The 24359-nt window shown below is 40.9% G+C and overlaps 1 protein-coding gene across 3 annotated transcripts in view; it reads left to right on the top strand.

The window, feature by feature from the left end:
• The window catches only part of LOC109908548 (neural cell adhesion molecule L1-like protein), a 123158-nt gene that overhangs the window by 67399 nt on the left and 31400 nt on the right, over nt 1-24359 (top strand). For all 3 annotated transcript variants that reach the window (XM_031794205.1, XM_020507204.2, XM_031794206.1), the window contains exons 9-19: nt 2750-2884; nt 3316-3456; nt 8422-8533; nt 9363-9529; nt 9892-10054; nt 10250-10374; nt 10774-10875; nt 13073-13270; nt 13468-13538; nt 13668-13890; nt 15649-15764. In XM_031794205.1, the coding sequence (XP_031650065.1) occupies nt 2750-2884; nt 3316-3456; nt 8422-8533; nt 9363-9529; nt 9892-10054; nt 10250-10374; nt 10774-10875; nt 13073-13270; nt 13468-13538; nt 13668-13890; nt 15649-15764 (1553 nt within the window). The remainder of the gene's footprint in view (nt 1-2749; nt 2885-3315; nt 3457-8421; nt 8534-9362; nt 9530-9891; nt 10055-10249; nt 10375-10773; nt 10876-13072; nt 13271-13467; nt 13539-13667; nt 13891-15648; nt 15765-24359) is intronic.

Raw genomic sequence — 24359 nt, 5'->3', positions numbered from 1 at the left:
AGTCAAGGATCATATCACCTCCACTCTACCTGATATCCTAGACCTACTCCAATTTGCCAACCGCCCCAATAGGTCCACAGACAACGCAATCGCAATCACACTGCCCTATCCCATCTGGACAAGAGGATTACCTATGTAAGAATGCTTTTCATTGACTACAGCTCAGCATTTAACACCATAGTACCCTCCAAACTTGTCATTGAGCTCGAGACCCTGGGACTCGACCCCGCCCTGTGCAACTGGGCCCAGGACTTTGTGACGGGCCGCCCCCCAAGTGGTGAGGGTAGGAAACAACTCCGCTGATCCTCAACACTGGGGCCCCACAAGGGTGCATTCTCAGCCCTCTCCTGTACTCCCTGTTCACCCATGACTGCGTGGCCATGCACGCCTCCAACTCAATCATCAAGTTTGCAGACGGCACTACAGTGGTAGGCTTGGTTACCAACAACTACGAGACAGACTACAGAGAGGAGAGGAGGGCTCTCGGAGTGTGGTGTCAGGAAAATATCACCATACTCAACGTCAACAAAACAAAGGAGATAATCGTGGACTTCAGAAAACAGCAGAGGGAGCACCCCCCTATGCACATCGACGGGACAGTAGTGTAGAAGGTGGAAAGTTTTAAATTCATCGGCGTACACATCACAGACAAACTGAAATGGTCCACCCACATAGACAGCATGGTGAAGAAGGCGCAATTCGGCTCTTTAACCTCAGTAGGCTGAAGAAATGTGGCTTGTCACCTAAAACACTCACAAGCTTTTACAGATGCACAATCGAGATCATCCTGTCGGGCTGTATCACGGCCTGATACGGCAACTGCACCACCCACAACCACAAGGCTCTCCAGAGGGTAGTGGGGTCTGCACAACACATCACATCACCGGGGGAAAACTATCTGCCCTCCAGGACACCTACATCACCCGATGTCACAGGAAGGCCAAGAAGATCATCAAGGAAAAACACTCACCCGAGCCACTGCCTGTTCACCCCGCTATCATCCAGAAGGCGAGGTCAGTCCAGGTTTATCAAAACTGGGACCGAGAGACTGAAAGACAGCTTCTATCTCAAGGCCATCAGACCTTTTAAACAGCCATCAGTGACATTGAGTGGCTGCTGCTGACTCAAATCTCTAGCCACTTATTTTTTTAATTTTACCTTTATTTAACTAGGCAAGTCAGTTAAGAACAAATTCTTATTTTCAATGACGGCCTAGGAACAGTGGGTTATAACTGCCTGTTCAGGGGCAGAAAGACAGATTTGTACCTTGTCAGCTCGGGGGTTCCTTCCGGTTTCTAGTCCAACGCTCTAACCACTAGGCTACCCTGCCGCCCCAGGTATAAATGTATCACTAGTCACTTTAAACAATGCCACTTTATATAATGATTATGTACCCTACATTACTCATCTCATATGTATATACTGTACTCTATACCATTTACTGCATCTTGCCTATGCCGCACGGCCATCGCTCATCCATCTATTTATATGTACATATTCTTATTTATCCCTTTACACTTGTGTGTATAAGGTAGTTGTTGTGAAACTGTTAGATTACTTTGTAGATATTACTGCACTGTCGGAACTAGAAGCACAAGCATTTCGCTACACTCACATTAACATATGCTAACCATGTGTATGTGAACAATAAAATTAGATTTGATTTAGAGACTTGTCCCGGAGCGTTGTCTTGGCTGTGTGTTCAGGGTCGTTGGATGGTGAACCTTCGCCCAAGTCTGAGGTCCTGAGCGCTCTGGAGCAGATCTCTCTCTGTACTTTGCTATGTTTATCTTTCCCTCGATCCTGACTAGTCTCCCAGTCCCTGCTGCTGAAAAACATCCCCACAGCATGATGCTGCTACCAGCATGCTTCACCATAGGGATGGTGACCGGTTTCCTCCAGATGTGACCCTTGACATTTAGGCCAAAGAGTTCAATCTTGGTTTCAATAGAGCAGAGAATCTTGTTTGTCATGGTCAGTGTCCTTTAGGTGTCTTTTGGCAAACTCCATGCGGGCTGTCATGTGCCTTGTACTGAGGAGTGGCTTCCCGTCTGGCCACTGTACCATAAAGGCCTGATTGGTGGAGTGCTGCAGAGATGGCTGTCCTTCTGGAAGGTTCTCCCATCTCCACAGAGGAAATCTGGAGCTCTGTCAGTGACCATCGGGTTCTTGGTCACCTCCCTGACCAAGGCCCTTCTCCCCCGATTGCTCAGTTTGGCCGGGCGGCCAGCTCGTGGAAGAGTCTTAGTGATTCCAAACTTCTTCCATTTAAGAATGATGGAGGCCACTGTGTTCTTGGGGACCTTCAATGCTGCATGCAATTTTTGGTACCCTTCCCCAGATGTGTGCCTTGACACAATCCTGTCTAGGAGCTGTACGGTCAATTCCTTCGACCTCATGGTGTGGTTTTTGCTCTGACATGCACTGTAAACTGTGGGACCTTATAGGGACAGGTGTGTGCCTTTCCAAATCATATCCAATCAATTGAATTTACCACAGGAGGACTCCAAGTTCAAGCTCAATTTTGAGTCTCATAGCAAAGGGTCAGTAATATTATGTAAATAAGGTATCTGTTTTTGTGTAAATCTGCAAACAATTCTAAAAACTTGTTTTCACTTTGTTATTATGGGATATTGTGTGTAGATTGATGTGAACCATTTTTTAGTCCCTTTTAGAATAAGGCTGTAATGTAGCAAAATGTTGAAAAGGCCAAGGGGTCTGAATACTTTCCGAATGCACTGTCTCACAGAGCCACCAAGATGGCAGCCGGAGCCACCCAAGGGCCAGTTGGCTGTTGTTGGCTCTGACGTGCACATCAAGTGCTCTGCCTCGGGAAAGCCACGGCCGGTTATCTCATGGAGGAAGAACGGACAGCCTCTGGATGGTGAGTGAGATGACCTCTAACGTATCAAACCTGACCTCTGTCCTTGCCGGTTACTTCAGTGCCCAGTCGACCCACTTCACTTGACTATATAGGATACAATATTATCTTTGTAGTTTTGTGTAATACAATAGTCATTCCACTGTGTTGCATTTGGTCCAGTTGTTGCTCAGCATCCTATATATCAAATCACATTGATTTTGTTCACATGCGCTGAGTACAACAGATGTAGACTTTACTGTGAAATGCTTACGTATGAGCCCTTTCCCAACAATGCAGTTAAAAAGTAAGAAAATTAACAAATAGATCAAATAAAATAGTAACCCAATAAAATAACAATAATCAGGCAATATACAGGCCAGATACAAAGACTGCCAGTGATATAGAATCTGTATTCGTGTTTGGTTTTAAGCATTTCTTTCTGGTTCTTTCAGATGGCCCGTCATCGAACAGACAAGTGCTTGATGACACCATAGTGTTGCACAGGGCCAGGCCTGAGGACAGTGCCGTCTACCAGTGTGAAGCCTCCAACAGACATGGCACCATCCTGGCTAATGCTAACATCATGATCATAAGTCAGTACTGGACATTAGCACTTTGTGTGTGTGTATTTGTATTTATTAAAGCAGCAGCTACTCTTCCTGGGGTCCAGCAAAATTAAGGCAGTTTATACAATTTTAAAACATTACAATACATTCACAGATTTCACAACACACTGTGTGCCCTCAGGCCCCTACTCCACCACATAACTACAGTACTAAATCTGCGTGTGTGTGTGTGACTGTATGCATGTGTCTGTGCCAATGTTTGTTGTTTCACAGTCCCCACTGTTCCATAAGGTGTTTTTTCATGTTTTTTAAAATCAAATTTTACTGATTGCATCAGTTACTTGATGTGGAATAGAGTTCCATGTAGTCATGGCTCTATGTAGTACTGTGCCTCCCATAGTCTGTTCTGGACTTGGGGACTGTGAAGAGACCTCTTGTGGCATGTCTTGTGGGGTATGCATGGGTGTTCGAGCTGTGTGCCAGTAGTTTAGACAGACCGCTCGGTGCATTCAACATGTCTCATAAATAAACTTCTCATGAATAAAAGTAGTGATGAAGTCAATCTCTCCTCCACTTTCAGCCAGGAGAGATTGACGTGCATATTATTAATATTAGCTCTCTGTATACATCCAAGGGCCAGCCGTGCTGCCCTGTTCTGAGCCAATTGCAATTTTCCTAAGTCCTTTTTTTGTGGCACCTGACCACACGACTGAACAGTAGTCAAGGTGTGACAAAACTAGGGCCTGTAGGATCTGGCTTGTTGATAGTGTTGCTAAGAAGGCAGAGCATCACTTTATTATAGACAGACTTCTCTCCATCTTAGCTACTACTGCATCAATATTTTTGTTACTCCAAGCAGTTTAGTCATCTCAACTTGCTCAGTTTCCACATTATTTATTACAATATTAAGTTGAGGTTTAGGGTTTAGTGAGTGTTTTGTTCCAAATACAATGCTTTTCGTTTTAGAAATATTTAGGGCTAACTTATTCCTTGCCACCCACTCTGAAACTAACTGCTGCTCTTTGTTGAGTGTTGCAGTCATTTCAGTCGCTGTAGTAGCTGATGTGTATAGTGTTGAGTCATCCGCATACATTGAAACTCTGTCTTTACTCAAAGTCTGTGGCATGTCATTAGTAAAAATTGAAAAAAGCAAGGGGCCTAAACAGCTACCCTGGGGAATTCCGGATTCTAACTGGATTATATTTGATAGGCTTCCATTAAAGAACACCCTCTGTGTTCTGTTAAACAAGTAAATCTTTATTTATCCACATTATAGCAGGGGGTGTAAAGCCATAACACACATGTTTTTCTAGCAGCAGGCTATGATCAATAATGAAAAAAGCTGCCCTGAAGTCTAACAAGACAGCACCCACAATCATTTTATCATCAATTTCTCTCAGCCAATCATCAGTCATTTGTGTAAGTGCTGTGCTTGTTGAGTGTCCTTCCCTATAAGCATTCTGAAATTCTGTTGTTTGACCAGATACAATGCTATTTTACAGTATTGTAAAATGTATTGGTTAAAATTGAAGGGAAGATGGATGGAGCCAAATACAGGACCATTCTGGAAGAAAACCTGATGGAGTCTGCAAAAGACCTGAGACTGGGACGGAGATTTGTCTTCCAACAAGACAATGATCCAAAACATAAAGCAAAATCCACAATGGAATGGTTCAAAAATAAACATATCCAGGTGTTAGAATGGCCAAGTCAAAGTCCAGACCTGAATCCAATCGAGAATCTGTGGAAAGAACTGAAAACTGCTGTTCACAAATGCTCTCCATCCAACCTCACTGAGCTCGAGCTGTTTTGCAAGGAGGAATGGGAAAAAATTTCAGTCTCTCGATGTGCAAAACTGATAGAGACATACCCCAAGCGACTTACAGCTGTAATCGCAGCAAAAGGTGGCGCTACAAAGTATTAACTTAAGGGGGCTGAATAATTTTGCACACCCAATTTTTCAGTTTTTGATTTGTTAAAAAAGTTTGAAATATCCAATAAATATCGTTCCACTTCATGATTGTGTCCCACTTGTTGTTGATTCTTCACAAAAAAATACAGTTTTATATCTTTATGTTTGAAGCCTGAAATGTGGCAAAAGGTTGCAAAGTTCAAGGGGGCCGAATACTTTCGCAAGGCACTGTACATACATACATACATACATACACACATACACACATACACACATACACACATACACACATACACACATACACACATATACACAGTTGAAGTCAGAAGTTTACATACACTTATGTTGGAGTCAATTAAACTTGTTTTTCAACCACTCTACAAATGTCTTGTTTACAAACTATAGTTTTGGCAAGTCGGTTAGGACATCTACTTTGTGCATGACACAAGTAATTTTTCAAAAAATTGTTTACAGACAGATTATTTCACTTATAATTCACGATCAAATCTTATTGGTCACATACACATACGTATCACAATTCCAGTGGGTCAGAAGTTTACATACACTAAGTTGACTGCCTTTAAACAGCTTGGAAAATTCCTTAAAATTATGTTATGACTTTAGAAGCTTCTGATAGGCTAATTGACATAATTTGAGTCAATTGGATATGTACCTGTGGATGTATTTCAAGGACTACCTTCAAACTCAGTGCCTCTTTGCTTGACATCATGGGAAAATCAAAAGAAATCAACCAAGACCTCAGAAAAAAATATTGTAGACTTTCACAAGTCTGGTTCATCCTTGGGAGCAATTTCCAAACGCCTGAAGGTACCACGTTCATCTGTACAAACAATAGTGCTCACTTATAAACACCATGGGACTACGCAGCCGTCATACCACTCAGGAAGGCGGCTCGCTCGGTCTCCTAGAGAAGAACGTACTTTGGTGCGAAAGGTGCAAATCAATCGTACTTTTTGGAGAAATGTCCTCTGGTCTGATGAAACAAAAATAGAACTGTTTGGCCATAATGACCATCTTTATGTTTGGAGGAAAAGGGGGGAGGCTTGCAAGCCGAAGAACACCATCCCAACCGTGAAGCACGGGGGTGGCAGCATCATGTTGTTGGGGGTGCTTTGCTGCAGGAGGGACTGGTGAACTTCACAAAATAGATGGCATCATGAGGGAGGACAATTATGTGCATATATTGAAGCAACATCTCAAAACATCAGTCAGGAAGTTAAAGCTTGGTCGCAAATGGGTCTTCCATATTGACAATGACCCCAAGCATACTTCCAAAGTTGTGACAAAATGGCTTAAGGGCAACAAGGTCAAGCTATTGGAGTGGCCATCACAAGCCCTGACCTCAATCCTATAGAACATTTGTGGGCAGAACTGAAAAAGCGTGTGTGAGCAAGGAGGCCTACAAACCTGACTCAGTTACACCAGCTCTGTCAGGAGGAATTGGCCAACATTCACCCAACTTATTGTGGGAAGCTTGAGGAAGGCTACCTGAAACGTTTGACCCATGTTAAACAATATAAAGGCAATGTTACCAAATACCAACCGCACCAGCATATGGTCTCACAAGGGGTCTGAGGATCTCATCTCGGTACCTAATGGCAGTCAGGCTACCTCTGGCGAGCACATGGAGGGCTGTGCGGCCCCCCAAAGAAATGCCACCCCACACCATGACTGACCCACCGCCAAACCGGTCATGCTGGAGGATGTTGCAGGCAGCAGAACGTTCTCCACGGCGTCTCCAGACTCTGTCACGTGCTCAGTGTGAACCTGCTTTCATCTGTGAAGAGCACAGGGCGCCAGTGGCGAATTTGCCAATCTTGGTGTTCTCTGGCAAATGCCAAACGTCCTGCACGGTGTTGGGCTGTAATACCACCCTCATGGAGTCTGTTTCTGACCGTTTGAGCAGACACATGCACATTTGTGGCCTGCTGGAGGTCATTTTGCAGGGCTCTGGCAGTGCTCCTCCTTGCACAAAGGCAGAGGTAGCGGTCCTGCTGCTGGGTTGTTGCCCTCCTACGGCCTCCTCCACGTCTCCTGATGTACTGGCCTGTCTCCTGGTAGCGCCTTCATGCTCTGGACACTACGCTGACAGACACAGCAAACCTTCTTGCCACAGCTCGCATTGATGTGCCATCCGGGATGAGCTGCACTACCTGAGCCACTTGTGTGGGTTGTAGACTCCGTCTCATGCTACCACTAGAGTGAAAGCACCGCCAACATTCAAAAGTGACCAAAACATCAGCCAGGAAGCATAGGAACTGAGAAGTGGTCTGTGGTCCCCACCTGCAGAACCACTCCTTTATTGGGGGTGTCTTGCTAATTGCCTATAATTTCCACCTGTTGTCTATTCCATTTGCACAACAGCATGTAAAATGTATTTTCAATCAGTGTTGCTTCCTAAGTGGACAGTTTGATTTCACAGAAGTGTGATTGACTTGGAGTTACATTGTGTTGTTCAAGTGTTCCCTTTATTTTTTTGAACAGTATATTTCTGTTCAAAATGTTGTATATTCCTGTTCACATTTCCATATATGCATATCCTTGCTTCAGGGCTTGAGCTACAGGCAGTTAGACTTGGGTATGTCATTTTAGGCGAAAATTGAAAAAAAGGGGCTAATCTTAAGAGAACTCGTGGCTTCGCCTCGTGGCTATGACCACATCACAGCCATGATAAAAATTTCATAACACATGGCTTCATGTATTATTGTATTATTGCTAATGTTTGATGGATCTGACAGTGATTTCTCCGTAAGATGTACAGTATAATAGTGAGTGTGCTGGCATGTGGGAATGCATGCAAGTGTGTTTATTGTACTGTTGCAACCTCTGCTGGCCACAGAACACACACACAACCAGTCCTATCCGAGAAGCAGAGCAGCATAGCACAAACAGATCCTCGACGAGGCTATGCTTGGACATTCCAAGCTAACAATGACTTTTCTCAAACTAGAACAGCTTACCTAAAACCACCCAAATTCTTCCTCATGATAGTATCACCAATAAACCAATCATTAACCTATACCATGGTTGATAGCTTTATGTTTTTGCTTCCCCCACAGATCTCCCACCTCGGATGCTGACTAAGGATTACCAGCGATATTCAGTAGTGCAAGGGAGGGACATCATCATGGACTGCAAAGTATTCAGCTCCCCTCCATCCACTGTTTCCTGGTGAGTTGAGCCACCAGCCTATTTCTCCTCCACTGCTGTTGTTGGTGAACACCTGTAGTGACTGGTATGGAAAGCACTGCAAAAGGTTATCTTCAATAATTTATGTATTTGCCATTCAATTTTGACAATCACTTTTTGGTGTGCAGTTCATTTGATTCACTATGAACAAGGATTCAGCACGCATCCCGTTTTGAAGTCAAATTTGTGAGTGAGCGATTTGTTTTTTATTGTTTTTTATTGTTTATTATTTGGGTGGTGAACAATGCCCGAATCATCCTTAATTCTTTCTCTATTCTTCATTTGTCCTCCATCTGGGCAGTTCTGTGACACGTTTCCTCCGTTCATCTCCTTATATTCTGATTATCTCTTTCATGAACATCACCCCTAATCCTTCTCTTTTGGTGTGTTTAGATAGGGAACACTCTCTCTTAGACCCATTGACATTGACCCATTCAAATTTCATATAGGACTCATGAGTTCCACTTGTTTCATTCGCCAACACCTTAACAAAATGAGGAAGAGTGCAAACCAACCCTACTGGAAGTTCCACACACAATTCCATTTGCAATTTTAACATGACATGTTAAATGACTAGATAAACTGTTTTCCAAATGTGTTATGAATTTAGGAACTAAAATTTCACTTTAAACAGGCTTTTCAGGTGTCTTTGAAAGCAACGACGGGTGGAATTCATTTACAACGTATTAGAATTCAATTTGTGTTGCAATGAAATGTTTTTGTGTAATTATTGTATATCCAACGCAGTTTTAACATGTACATGTCCAGTAGGAAAACAACAAATGGCAACTCAGAAATGCTTGTCTTCTAGGAACAAGGATGACACTACGGAATCTGTTGAGGGGGAACGATTCTCAGTTTTTAAGAATGGATCGCTGCAGATCAACCAGGCAGGGAAAGAAGACAGTGGGGAATATGTATGTTTCGCCACCAATTCGGAGGGAAAATCAGCCATCACAGCCTTGTTGGACGTCAAAGGTATTTCTGCACCTTAGACAGCATTGAATGGCTTATCATTAGGTTTTTTCATTTGCACTTTGAAGGAAATTGGGTTTAGGACAAATAATAAGGATGTTGGCTTTCAGCCATATTGCTTTTATTCATCTAGTCCTTTCAGATAAGTGGTGACAGGAAAGGTAGCAGGGAAAATATGGCATTCATTATCCTCCAGACATAGTTCAGTTCAGCCTGTGTAAAATGTCTGTAACTCTCTCTCACCGGACTTACATAGCTAGCATGAGACTTCAAATATGGCCCGCGAGACTTTCAAATGTAACTGAACATCAGAAGAGTTTAAGATCTTGTTTTATTCACCCGGTAAATGTATTTGTATGTTTCAGATCCCACCCAAATCGTGGAGCCGCCGCAGGACCTGCACATATTAAGTGGAACCACAGCCCAGCTTACATGCCAAGCAGAGTATGATATATCTCTTAGGAACGAGTTTCAAATAGTCTGGAGCAAGGATGGGGAAGAGATACCCCCATTCACAGAACAGTCCAGGTAAGATACCCTAATGGGATTGTTACCCCATTTTGTACCTCATCACTATACAATTACAAGAGTGTAGGAAGTTGGATCACCTCACAAAGATTACGGAAATATTCATAGAAACCACCTATTAAGATTGACAGCTTTACCAATGATACAAGTGAATGTATTATGAGTCTCTCTTTATAAATGTGCTTTTATTATTAGATATTTTCTGGATGATGGAATGCTACAAATTATCAATGTAAACCAAAGCGACAAGGGAACATACACATGTACCGCCAGAACCAATCTAGACCAGGACACCGCCTCTGCACTCGTTACTGTACTTGGTAAGCAGCATCACCGTCAGTTTCAGTAATGCCATTGTACTACGTCTGTAGTGCTGTAGTGCACAATTCAGGCCCCGGAGGTCCGCAGTCCAGACGGTTTTGATTTATCTTTGGTACCTACGGTGCTTAATAGGGATCTTACTGATTGGCTGAAGAGTGCACCAAGAGTTCACCAAACGGAAGAAAATAGACTGAAAGAGGGAAGGACTACCTGGACAGAAATGTATAATTTTAGTTTTCCTTTGCATGCCCCAATGAACATGTCACAGGTAGTCAGTCCCTAGTTACTATATAAGGCGGTCAAAGACGAAATGTAGCAGGAATGCGGTCCTCAAATGACTGAAACTGTGCACCCCACCATCATAATGTGATTACAATGTTGCTGTTATGTTGTTTCAGATGTCCCTGATGCGCCAGAGGATGTGGAGCTGTCTGAACAAAAGAGCTGGAGTGTCCGGTTGGCCTGGGTACCCGGTGACGACCACAACAGCTCTACCACTGGTAGGCCTGGCTACCACAGTCAGCTGTCTTCACCCTCAACCTTTTGCTATAGGAAGGAGGGATGTCCTCAAATGTGGTCCCAGTTTCAGCATACTACAAACATATACTGAACAAAAATATAAATGCAACATGCAACAATTTCAAAGATTTTACTGAGTTACAGTTCATATAAGGAAATCAGTCAATTTAAATAAATAAATTAGGCCCTAATCTATGGATTTCACATACAGATATGCATCTGTTGGTCACTGATGACTTAAAAAAAAGTTTGGTCGACACCAGTCAGTATCTGGTGTGACCACCTTTTGCCTCATGCAGCGCGGCAGATCTCTTTCATATAGAGTTGATCAGGCTGTTGATTGTGACCTAGGGAATTTTGTCCCACTCCTCTTCAATAGCTGTGCGAAGTTGCTGGATATTGGCGGGAACTGGAACACGCTGTTGTGCACATTCCATAACCCCACCGTAACCATGGGGTACTCTCTTCACAGCGTTGGTATCAGCAAATCGATTGCCAACACGACACCATACATGTGGTCGACGTTTGTGAGGCCGGTTGGATGTACTGCCAAATTCTCTAAAATGACATTGGAGGCGGCTTATGGTAGAGAAATTAGCATTCAATTCTCTGGCAACAGCTCTGGTGGATATTCCTGCAGTCAGCATGCCAATTGCAGGCTCCCTCACGTTTAACATCTGTGGCATTGTGTTGTGTGACAAAACTGCACATTTTCGAGTGGCCTTTTATTGTCCCCAGCACAAGGTGCACCTGTCTAATAAGTATGCTGTTTAATCAGCTTCTTGATATACCATACCGGTCAGGTGGATTAATTATATTGGCAAATGAGAAATGCTCACTAACAGTGATGTAAACAAATTTTGTGCAAAACATTTGAGAGTAATTCACCTTTTGTGTGTAGGTAAAATGTCTGGGATCTTTTATGTCAGTTAATGAAACATGGGACCAACACTTTATATGTTTTGTTTATATTTTTGTTCAGTGTACTAAAAACATTGATTGTCATGTAACACTTGGGGGATGTTCTTCCTCAATATACAGTATTATAACCCCTTTCCTGAAACTGTAAAAAGAGATTTCTATAATGTGAAATATATGCACAGACAAGGTACACTATTGTGAAGTTGAAACGTCTAGGAGCAACAACGGCTCAGCCGTGAAGTGGTAGGCCACACAAGCTCACAGAACGGGACCGCAGAGTGCTGAAGCGCGTAGAATGTAAAAATCGCCTGTCCTCAGTTGCAACGCTCAATACCAAGTTCCAGACTGCCTCTGGAAGCAACATCAGTACAATAACTTTTCGCTGAGAGCTTCATGAAATGGGTTTCCATGGCCGAGCAGCCGCACACAAGTGTAAGATCAACATGTGCAATACCAAGCGTCAGCTGGAGTGGTGTAAAGCCGCTATTTTACTCTGCAACAGTGGAAATGCGTTCTCTAGAGTGATGAATCACGCGTTCACCATCTGGCAGTCTGACGGACGAATCTGGGTTTGGCGGTTGCCATGAGAACGCTACCTGTCCGAATCCATAGTGCCATCTGTAAAGTTTGATGTTGGAGGAATAATGGTCTGTGGCTGTTTTTCATTGTTTAGTCTCCCCAGTTCCAGTGAAGGGAAATCTTAACGCTAAAGCATACAATGACATTCTAGACGATTCTGTGCTTCCAGATTTGTGTCAACAGTTTGGGGAAGTACCTTTCCTGTTTCAGCATGACAATGCCCCCGTGCACAAAGCGAGGTCCATACAGAAATGGTTTGTCGAGATCTGTGATGAAGAACTTGACTGGCCTGCACAGAGCCCTGATCTCAACCCCATCGAACACCTTTGGGATGAATTGGAATGCCGACTGCGAGCCAGGCCTAATCGCCCAACACCAGTGCCGACCTCACTAATGCTCTTGTGGCTGAATGGAAGCAAGTCCCCGCAGCAATGTTCCAACATCTACTGTGGTGGACAGCCTTCCCAGAAGAGTCGAGGCTGTTATAGCAGCAAAAGGGGAATCAACTCCATATTAATACCCATGATTTTGGAATGATATGTTCAACGAGCATAATTTTGGTCACGTAGTGTATTTCGATATTTCCTAATGTAGACATACAATGTAATACTTTTTCAGTAAACAGTATATTTATTTCTGAATGGCTAATTTATGATTTTGTATACTGTACGAGCACAGAGTTCATAGTGGAGTACGAGGAGAGTCAGTGGGATCCTGGGACCTGGCGAGAACTCCAGCGAGTCCCTGGCAACCAGGTCACAGCTTTGTTGACATTACACGGCCACCTGAACTACCAGTTTAGAGTGTATGCAGTTAATGGCATTGGGAAAGGGCCCCCAAGCAACCCCACAGACCGATACAAAACCCTTCCTGCAGGTTTGACTTTCTCTGTAACCTGTTATAATCATCTTATTATACGTTTATAACTGTCTACTTTATATATAGGTTAAGAGGATTTCAAAGTTTTCAATGAACTGGCCATTGTCATGTGAAGAGTTATTTTGGCCATATGCGCCCTAAAGGAATTGTCTCAACACAGAGCAAACTATATAATAATGCATATGTCCTCACAGCTCCTGATAAAAACCCAGAAAACATCCAAATTCAGGGTCATCTGCCCCATCAAATGGATATCAGTTGGGAGGTGAGAGAGACTCATAACTGTGTCTATAGCAGCAATTGTATGCTGTATGTCTTAGATACAGGTAGAGTATGTTGTAGATACCTTATGTGTTTAATGACATACTTTCTGTTGTGTTGTCCTCTGTCACAGCCACTATTGCCTGTGGAGCACAATGGTCCAGGCCTGGAGTACAAGTTGAGCTACAGGAAACTGGGAGTAGAAGATATCTGGAAAGAGCATCTTGTCAAGAGACACGCCTTTGTCATCAAGAACACCCCCACATTCATCCCCTACGAGATCAAGATCCAGAGTCGCAACAGTCACGGCTGGGGCCCAGAACCCAAAGTAGTGACAGGGTACTCCGGGGAAGACTGTGAGTAACAGACCACCAGAGTTTTTCCTTTAATCCCGTGAACTTCATACATATGGCCTCTTTTTGGCAATGTCCCAATTATCAGTGCCTCGTCCCAAAGTGTGTACATTAATTTCCCTTATATGCAGTTGAAGTCGGAAATGTACATACACTTAGGTTGGAGTCATTAAAACAAGTTTTTCAACCACCACTCCACAAATTTCTTGTTAACATCATGTTGTGGGGTGCTTTGCTGCAGGAGGGACTGGTGCACTTCACAAAATAGATTGCGTCATGAGTCATGAGGAAGGACAATTATGTGGATATATTAAAGCAACAGCTCAAGTCATCAGTTAGGAAGGAAGTTAAAGCTTGGTCGCAAATGGGTCTTCCAAATGGACAATGACCCCAAGCAATCCTACAAAGTTGTGGCAAAATGGCTTAAGGACAACAACGTCAAGGTATTGGAGTAGCCATCACAAAGCCCTGGCCTCAATCCTATAGAACATTTGTGGGTAGAACTGAAAAAGCGTGTGTGAGCAAGCAGGCCAACAACCTGACTCAGTTACACCAGCTCTGTCAGGAGGAATGGGCCAAAATTCACCCAACTTATTGTGGGAAGCTTGTGGAAGGCTACCCAAAATGGTTGACCCAAGTTAAACAATTTCAAGGCAATGCTACCAAAATTCCACTGGGAATGTGATGAAAGAAACTAAAGCTGAAATAAATAATTCTATCTACTATCATTCTGACATTTCACATTCTTAAAATAAAGTGGTGATCCTAACTGACCTAAAACAGGGAATTTTTACTAGGATTAAATGTCAGGAATTGTGAAAAACTGAGTTTAAATGTATTAGGCTAAGGTGTATGTAAACTTCCGACTTCAACTGAATACAGTGTAAATTCAAAGTTTCTTCACTGATTTGAAAGGAACTAGTGAATGAGTACGCACTTCAGGAGAAAGGAGATATTATTGGGATGTACACTTTTAAGGCTGGATAGGTGTATCATAATGTGCAAGTAGGGGAGATGAGTGTTTTACCAAGCCCACCCAGGGGAGGCATGTTGCTCCTCTATGTGAATGAAAACAATATTTCTACTCTTAGTTATACATATAAACAAAATAATCATCATTGGTTGTATCATACATTTTCCATTTCCATTGTTTATCTACTGTTCTGATGTGCAGATGGTGTTGTAGTGTATCCTAGTACTACTCTGTTAAGTGACCCAACTGCGATTTTTGACAAAGAGACCAATATTATTAATTTATGTGAACATTGCATCTCCCCCATTTTCTTGTCTTCAGTTGTCTTTTGGCATTGTTTTCGGGATAATGTATCAGGTTAAGTGTCTGTCATTTTTTTTCTGGATATCACCCCAGTCCTATGTAGGTGTACTTCAAGTAGTCCCCTCACATAAGAAATTGGAACCGTTGCAGAGAGTTTGCAAGTCAAATTCTCACCTTTGTCTGAGCAAATTGTGAGATTTGACACATAATGACACAAAGGATAATGGATCTTAGATCTTTTGTTTTTCACACCCTCCGTACTATAACCCCCCTCCCCGCCCTCTACATAGACTGTACTAATACGTACCCTCCATAGTTTCATACAGAAGTGGAAATGCTTTTGTTTTATATAGTGTGTTTGTTCCTTCTTGATGTTGTATTTCTTTGTAAATATGTGCTACCTACCCTTTGTCTAGTGTGTGTGTGTGTGTGCGTGCGCTTGTGTGCTTGTACTATTGCTACTGATTGGTGCCTGTCCTCTCCAGTGCCTACAGCTTCCCCACAGGACGTGGCAGTGGAGGTGTTGAACACCACCCTTCTCAGAGTCAGTTGGACGAGGGTTGCCCAGGCAACATTGCGGGGTCATCTGGGAGGCTACAATGTGAGTGTTCAGGGTTGTGTTCATCAGGTACCAAATCGAAGAAAATGGACTGAAATAGGGAGGAACTAGCTTGTCCGCTTTCCATTGTATGGCCTAATGAGCATTATCCAAGTTTCTCTATCAGGATTTTACTTGAGGTGGGCCCATCTTCCTAGCTCTGTTGCTCTTCTTCACCTAAAGTAGGGCCATTACATCTCACTTAATATAAATACTGGGTCACCTGTACATATCCCTGGGTAGCCTACTCCACAGGCTGTATTCCTATTTGAGAAATGTGGAATATTAAGGCTGAATTTAAGGTTGCCTGTGTGTTTTTCAAGTCAGGGTACTCTGTGTAATCTACCATTTTGTGTACATTATGTGCCCATTTAGCATAGCATGTTTTACATTGAAGTTAGTTAGCAGTTAGCATTAATTATTGGTCGACAAACCGTATTTTACATTATACAGTTAATGCACAAACCGGTTTGGATTTTTACTTTACGTTTGGTAAATGTTATATAAATGTAATAACTGAGTAATGAAACTCTAAAAAGTATGGCAATCGTCCATTCTTATCACCTGTAAAAGACTGCTAACAGTTGCGAACGGCTAATTTGCTTGCAGAGCTTCGGGTGTGCACATGTACTTTACACTGCCTTCAGAAAGTATTCACACCCCTTGACTTTTTACACATTTTGAAAAACTTTGCTCACACAATAAGTGTACTCTACACATACAATTATCTGCAAGGTCCCTCTGTCGAACAGTGAATTTCAAACACAGATTCAACTACCAAGATCAGGGAGGTTTTCCAATGCCTCGCAAAGAAGGACACCTATTGGAAGATGGGTAAAAATAAAAAAGCAGACATTGAATATCCCTTTGAGCATGGTGAAGTTATTAATTACACTTTGGATAGTGTATTATTACACCCAGTCACTACAAAGATACAGGCGTCATTCCTAACTCAGTTGCCGGAGAGGAAGGAAACCGCTCAGGGATTTCACCATGAAGCCAATGATGACTTTAAAACAGTTACAGGAGAAACATTTGGATGGATCAACAACATTGTAGTTACTCCACAATACTAACCTAAATGAGTGAAAAACAAGGAAAACTTTCCAGAATACAAATATTCTAAAACTTGCATCATGTTTGCAGTAAGGCACAAAAGTAAAACTATGAAAGATGTGGCAAAGATATTTACTTTGTCCTGAATACAAAGCGTTATGTTTGGGGCAACTCCAACACAACACATCACTGAGTACCACTATTTATATTTTCAAGTATGGTGGTGGTTGCATAATTGTATGGGTTTTCTTTTCATTGACAAGGACTAGGGAGTTTTTTATGATAAAAATAAATGGATTAGAGCTAAGCACATGCAAAATCCTAAAGAAAAACCTTGTTCCGTCTGCTTTCCAATAGACACTGGGAGACAAATTCACCTTTCAGCAGGACAATAACCTAAAAACACAAGGCCAAATATACACTGGAGTTGCTTACCAAGATGACATTGAATGTTCCTGAGTGGCCTAGTTACAGTTTTGACTTAAAAAAGCTTGAAAATCTCTGGCAAGACATGAAAATGGCTGTCTATCTAGCAATGATCAACAACCAACTTGACAGAGCTTGAAGAATGTTAAAAATAATAATGTGCAAATATTGTACAATTCAGGTGTTTTCACTTTGTCATTATGGGGTATTGTGTGTAGATGGGTTACAAACAATCAATTTAATACATGTTTAATTCAGGCTGTAACACAACAACATGTTGAATAAGTCAAGGGGTATGAATTCTTTCTGAAGGCACTGTATGCCATGAATAGTGCCTGTGAGAGCGCGGGCACCAATGAGTTAGTGCGGGTGCCGAAAGCATCTTAGAAAATGGCACAATGCACCTTGTGGCGAAAGTATGAACTGCCGTTGAATCATAGAGGACAATCATTATTATGATAAAGGAAAATTGACTTTTTCACAAAATAGAGGCATACAAAGACAAATGTTTTACAGCGTGGAAATAATAAATGAGTGAAGTAAATGTATGAAAATGCGAAACATTTATTTTTGGGTGAAGTTTAATTGAACAGTATAAAACAATCAGAAGAGAGAAAGCCCCATTTAAAACCACTTAGAATGTATTTGTTGCTTCCCTGGGGATATGCACTACTCATGAAGCATATTTAGAACTTGTATTATTAAAAAACAAAATATTGTCAAATAACCATACCATAAAAAAAGAAAAATGTGATATGATATTTTGGCCATATCACCCAGCCCTAGTTATCATTAGTCAGCAGTAGTTAATTCTCAATGGCACTTGAGTCATTCTTGAGTTGCAACGGATTTTGGTATGGAATTTAGAAAAAATATCTAATTCATAGATTTTATTTATTTAAATGTATTTGGGTGCGTCTTCCCATTTTTAAATCAATTTATATGGCAACTTAATGACTTCAAATGTTTTATTTTATTGTGATAACCAGTCATTTCCTTTCATCAAAATAGAGTAACACCAATTACACTTTATATTTAGTAACACCAAATCATTAGCCTGAAATCTAGAACCTGTTTTGCTAACATTCCACTCATTGTACTCCATGTCATGCTAAACATGCTATGGGTAGCATGACAATGTGTGGCAAGGAGTGGAATGAGAACTCAAACAGACTGGTACCCAGGTTACCAAATCATCATTGAAATCCTCAAATGTATGACAAACTATAAGGGTGTGATTAACAAATAATTGTATGTCTTTGTAAGGAGTGGTTTGTATGTCAGTAACACCAATGGCATAAAACTTAGACACATATTTGTAAAAATAAAATAAAAAAAGGAATTTTAAGTCTTCTTTGTTTTAATACAATATATTATATACTTTTTTCATTTTCTAGCATTCAAAATAATAAGTCCCCAAAACATGTCACTACAACTCTACTGGGAAAGACACATTTGCTTGCACTAAATACATTAAACAATAGATAAACAGAACGTGTTTCAGTTTCAAGGACTTGCATTATGTTTGATCATTGATAAACAGTTCAAATTAAACAAAAACATGAATGATGCATTTAACTCTTTTTCATGGTTGCACAGATGACCCCCCCCCCCCCCCCTCTCAGGCACTGATTCTTCTGGCGTCCTTTTCGTTCTTCTTCAGATAGCTACAATTCAAAGTGGATGGCCCATGATAATGTCCCAATATCAATGTCTCATCTTTACCACTCATTATGTCTTGTCCATTCGTCAACCAATATACCAGAATCATAAGAAAAGGTTAGAACAGATCTCCCTCTATGCTTACTCCATGTGGACTCAGTTGATAGCTTAGATCTGATACTGTACATCGATTTCTGGCTTGGTTCCTTTCTCTCGGTAGAAGTGGTTCGGAAGGCCTTCTTCAACGCCTTTGTCACTCATAGGAAAATAGACTTAAAGCAGCATACCCTTAGTTAAAAGCAATGCCCTCTCCTTCACAGTGGTCTAAATTACAGATATGGCTAACTCAAATATATTTATCAATTACACAAATTATCTTGAAAGCAGTATTACAAATGACCATAAATTCATTATCCAAATGGCCTTCCAATGCGGGTGATCAAGCCACAACGGTAGGTCATTATAGAGGTCATAGGTCATACAAAACCCTTCAAAGAAGTGTTTTTTACTATATTAGACAAATTGCAAACAATAGTCAAATAGTTCCTATGTGTTGTATCCCGGGTTCCCAGAACATTACTTTATCAAAATAATGAACGTGTTTAATTAAAAACTCATTAAAATTCCATGTGCGTGCATGCCCCTTTAAGATACCTTTGCACTAAAACAAATGGAAAACTCACCAAACCCAAAGGAAATGTAAAACAAATCAAACATAGTATTTTAAAAACACCAACAAATAGTCATAACAAATGTTTTAGATAACTTCCATCCGTCCCGGAAGAAAGAATCCTACTCAAACACATCAGATAATACAATGTTTAATTAAGTAAAATCAACACCTAAAATCAAATATAAACAGTAAACAAATAAACAAACCACTTTAATCAGCAATCTAATAATTTCAACCTGTTGATATAAATTTAGTAAAAACTATCCTGATTTTTAACAAATCTAAAATCTTTCAAAAGTTAGTGCTGTCTCATCAGCATAAAAATCAAAACAAACTTTTTTCCACTCATATCCACAACGTTTTAATTCCCCAAAGGTCAATACTGTTCAGCACATACTTTAATGATCTGCCTTCTGTCTGTACAGGGTCTGAAGTTCCAATGTATGCAGATGATACAGTGATAAATTCATGCAAAAATTTCTCAAAAAACAACAACTGATGCCCCTGAGACAGATGTCTATGTATCAGGGGAAAAGCACAAATAACCAAATTTAACCTAGCTAATTTCCCAAAACATATTACATTGTTTTGACTATAGAGGTAACAAAACTAGAATTAAAATCTATGATTCTCCCCCACTTAACATACTAACTTACTAGTTTGACCCAAGCTTGCTTTTCAACATTAATACCCATTCAGTCTTCTGCCAACAGGCTCTCAAACTACTCAACCTGCAATCAACTTTAATGACCTGACATTGTTCCACATAATGGAAACAGATTATAATGTTAGAATACATTAACTTTCCTGCTCAAATTCACTGGTGTTACCTAAACAATCAAACCAAGAATCAATAACCATCAGAATACATTATCACAATGTTTCCTTACTCACACCTACATCACTTTCCGCTCCACATATCCTATTTTTTTTTCTCCCAGTGGGCAAAAATATATAACCCCTCTCATTTCAACGTTTTTCCTTACCTCTATCGTAAGCTTTAAAACCAAACTTTATAACTTCCTCTTCTCTTTCCTCTTCACACTTATGAAATGTCCAAGACTTTAAAAATAACACACACAGCTCCAAAATTATAACATGTGTCAGTCAATCTATAAGAATGAAAAACATTTCGGTGGGCACCTCTCTATCGCCATTATCTCTCTGCTATTATTTAGAATTTCTTTAACTTAGGTAACTGTCTCCTCTATTGATACAGTAATTTAAATACGACTCAATTCTCAATACATTATTCCAGCAGATAATTTAGTGAATAGACATAGTCTTGCATCAAAATTTGCTTCGTTATTATTTTTTGTTGAACGAATAAGTCTATCAATTTAACCTAAACAATCTATTAAAAAGTTCAATTTATCCCTTCTATCAATTTGAACCAAACAAGCTATTAAAACATTCAGTTTATCTTATACAAACACTAGCGACCATAACTTTCCAGGCAAAACATACCAATAGTTTAATTACAATCAAAAACTCGGGACTCGAGCTTGGAAGGCAGCTATGCTCACCACTATACCACCAACGCTATGTAAATTACTAAGATTCTCTGCAAATAAACCCACTTTACAAGTAAAATCATGACACGTCACTATCGGCAATTCCCAGAAAAATAGACCTAGTTTTAAAGGTCCAAGCGTTACTCCGGCTATGATTCTCATATGCCAAATGAATAGATTTGCAATCAAAGAATAAAATCGACATTTATTGACTAGGAAACAGATCTTGCGCCTTTTAATAAAAGTAGATTATGTTTACTTATGCAACGTATTTCAATTACTTTACTACATCACGCAATGATCATTTGTTTGATGGAAAACCTTAAGCTTTGTACGACATTATAAATTACGTCGAGATTCCCTCGAATTCTCTCTAACTTTATGGAAAACTGTTTATTCAATAAATCCCGCAACTTCTCTCATACTGCGAAGAAAAATATAACATTATCAGACCTCAAGGGCAGTTTTATTTCAAATGTTGTACCCAGACAGAGATAATCAAGATGCGTTTTATAGTTACATCGTTAGGGTAAGATAACCAAAAGTTGACACACACTAATCAATTTCTAGAGCTCAATTTCCCAGATTTTGTAGACTAGTTTAATAGTGCTTAAACCCACATCTTTATCAAATTATCCATTACAGATATGAACTCAACCTACATACGTCTACGAATGGGTGGTTTAAATTGTATCTAATTATATTCTCAGCATTACTTTATCAAATCTCTAGTAATTGATTATACAAACATACAATTTATCATAATTTCAAATAATTCACAGAATCTATATAAAACATAAGAAATCTTAGGTACTCACACAGAACTTTAAGAATCACCCACACAGGATTGGTCAGATGTTCACATAGAACATCAGAACATACTTGAAAGGTTATTCACACAGAGTCAACCTACCCCGCTCACACAGAACGCTCTGGCAAATATTACCTAGTGATCCCATAACAAAATACTCACACAGAGTAACCCAGGGCATACCTGGCTAGCACATTTTAAATAATTGGAATTCACCACCTCTGAGGGTCACTTAGACAATAACACATACAGTGCCTTGCGAAAGTATTTGGCCCCATTGAACTTTGCGACCTTTTACCACATTTCAGGCTTCAAACATAAAGATATAAAACTGTATTTTTTTGTGAAGAATCAACAACAAGTGGGACACAATCATGAAGTGGAACGACATTTATTGGATATTTCAAACTTTTTTAACAAATCAAAAACTGAAAAATTGGGCGTGCAAAATTATTCAGCCCCCTTAAGTTAGTACTTTGTAGCGCCACCTTTTGCTGCGATTACAGCTGTAAGTCGCTTGGGGTATGTCTCTATCTGTTTTGCACATCGAGAGACTGACATTTTTTCCCATTCCTCCTTGCAAAACAGCTCGAGCTCAGTGAGGTTGGATGGAGAGCATTTGTGAACAGCAGTTTTCAGTTCTTTCCACAGATTCTCGATTGGATTCAGGTCTGGACTTTGACTTGGCCATTCTAACACCTGGATATGTTTATTTTTGAACCATTCCATTGTAGATTTTGCTTTATGTTTTGGATCATTGTCTTGTTGGAAGACAAATCTCCGTCCCTGTCTCAGGTCTTTTGCAGACTCCATCAGGTTTTCTTCCAGAATGGTCCTGTATTTGGCTCCATCCATCTTCCCATCAATTTTAACCATCTTCCCTGTCCCTGCTGAAGAAAAGCAGGCCCAAACCATGATGCTGCCACCACCATGTTTGACAGTGGGGATGGTGTGTTCAGGGTGATGAGCTGTGTTGCTTTTACGCCAAACATAACATTTTGCATTGTTGCCAAAAAGTTCAATTTTGGTTTCATCTGACCAGAACACCTTCTTCCACATGTTTGGTGTGTCTCCCAGGTGGCTTGTGGCAAACTTTAAACGACACTTTTTATGGATATCTTTAAGAAATGGCTTTCTTCTTGCCACTCTTCCATAAAGGCCAGATTTGTGCAATATACGACTGATTGTTGTCCTATGGACAGAGTCTCCCATCTCAGCTGTAGATCTCTGCAGTTCATCCAGAGTGATCATGGGCCTCTTGGCTGCATCTCTGATCAGTCTTCTCCTTGTATGAGCTGAAAGTTTAGAGGGACGGCCAGGTCTTGGTAGATTTGCAGTGGTCTGATACTCCTTCCATTTCAATATTATCGCTTGCACAGTGCTCCTTGGGATGTTTAAAGCTTGGGAAATCTTTTTGTATCCAAATCCGGCTTTAAACTTCTTCACAACAGTATCTCGGACCTGCCTGGTGTGTTCCTTGTTCTTCATGATGCTCTCTGCGCTTTTAACGGACCTCTGAGACTATCACAGTGCAGGTGCATTTATACGGAGACTTGATTACACACAGGTGGATTGTATTTATCATCATTAGTCATTTAGGTCAACATTGGATCATTCAGAGATCCTCACTGAACTTCTGGAGAGAGTTTGCTGCACTGAAAGTAAAGGGGCTGAATAATTTTGCACGCCCAATTTTTAAGTTTTTGATTTGTTAAAAAAGTTTGAAATATCCAATAAATGTCATTCCACTTAATGATTGTGTCCCACTTGTTGTTGATTCTTCACAAAAAAATACAGTTTTATATCTTTATGTTTGAAGCCTGAAATGTGGCAAAAGGTCGCAAAGTTCAAGGGGGCCGAATACTTTCGCAAGGCACGGTACACACAGAATTAGGTCCTTCTTCCAATAGGGCTTCACCAAGTACCATGTTTCACACAGAACACACAGTTACCCTGGCCCCTCACCCCCACAGACCGCACCAATCCCCACTGTGATCAATTCAGTGTCAGGACAGCTCTTGGTCACTCGCAACCGGACAGTGGCAGAGTATCTTTGAGTCCACAAACTCTCAGATTACTCTCCTCTGACTCGGCCCTGCTTACGCCTCCGAGGTGCGCTCCTTACAAAGGAATTCACACTTAGAGTATACGTAACAGAGGCATATTTAAAAAACTTGACTTCAAGTGTGTGGTTCGCTCACCTCTTTAAAAAAAACTCAGTTCGAGATGTGGTATCCACTCGGCTCGCTTCCTCTCAGATCAAAGGTTGGTCCATTTGCTTCGTTTCCGAAGTGTGGTCTCCCTAAGATCCCAAGTTTGAGGGATCACTCGTGCATGATTTATTTACCTAGATCGTCAGGAACGGTCACCGAGTGAAGATTCATTATCCTATCCTCGTTGCCAAATGTCGTGGAAATTTCCTGTATTACCAAATCACGAGAGAGCAAACCACACAC

The sequence above is a fragment of the Oncorhynchus kisutch genome, linkage group LG17 (assembly GCF_002021735.2).
Source record: "Oncorhynchus kisutch isolate 150728-3 linkage group LG17, Okis_V2, whole genome shotgun sequence".
Lineage (NCBI taxonomy): Eukaryota > Metazoa > Chordata > Actinopteri > Salmoniformes > Salmonidae > Oncorhynchus > Oncorhynchus kisutch.
Note: the sequence above shows the minus strand (reverse complement) of the source record. Positions and strands in the feature narration are given on the sequence as shown.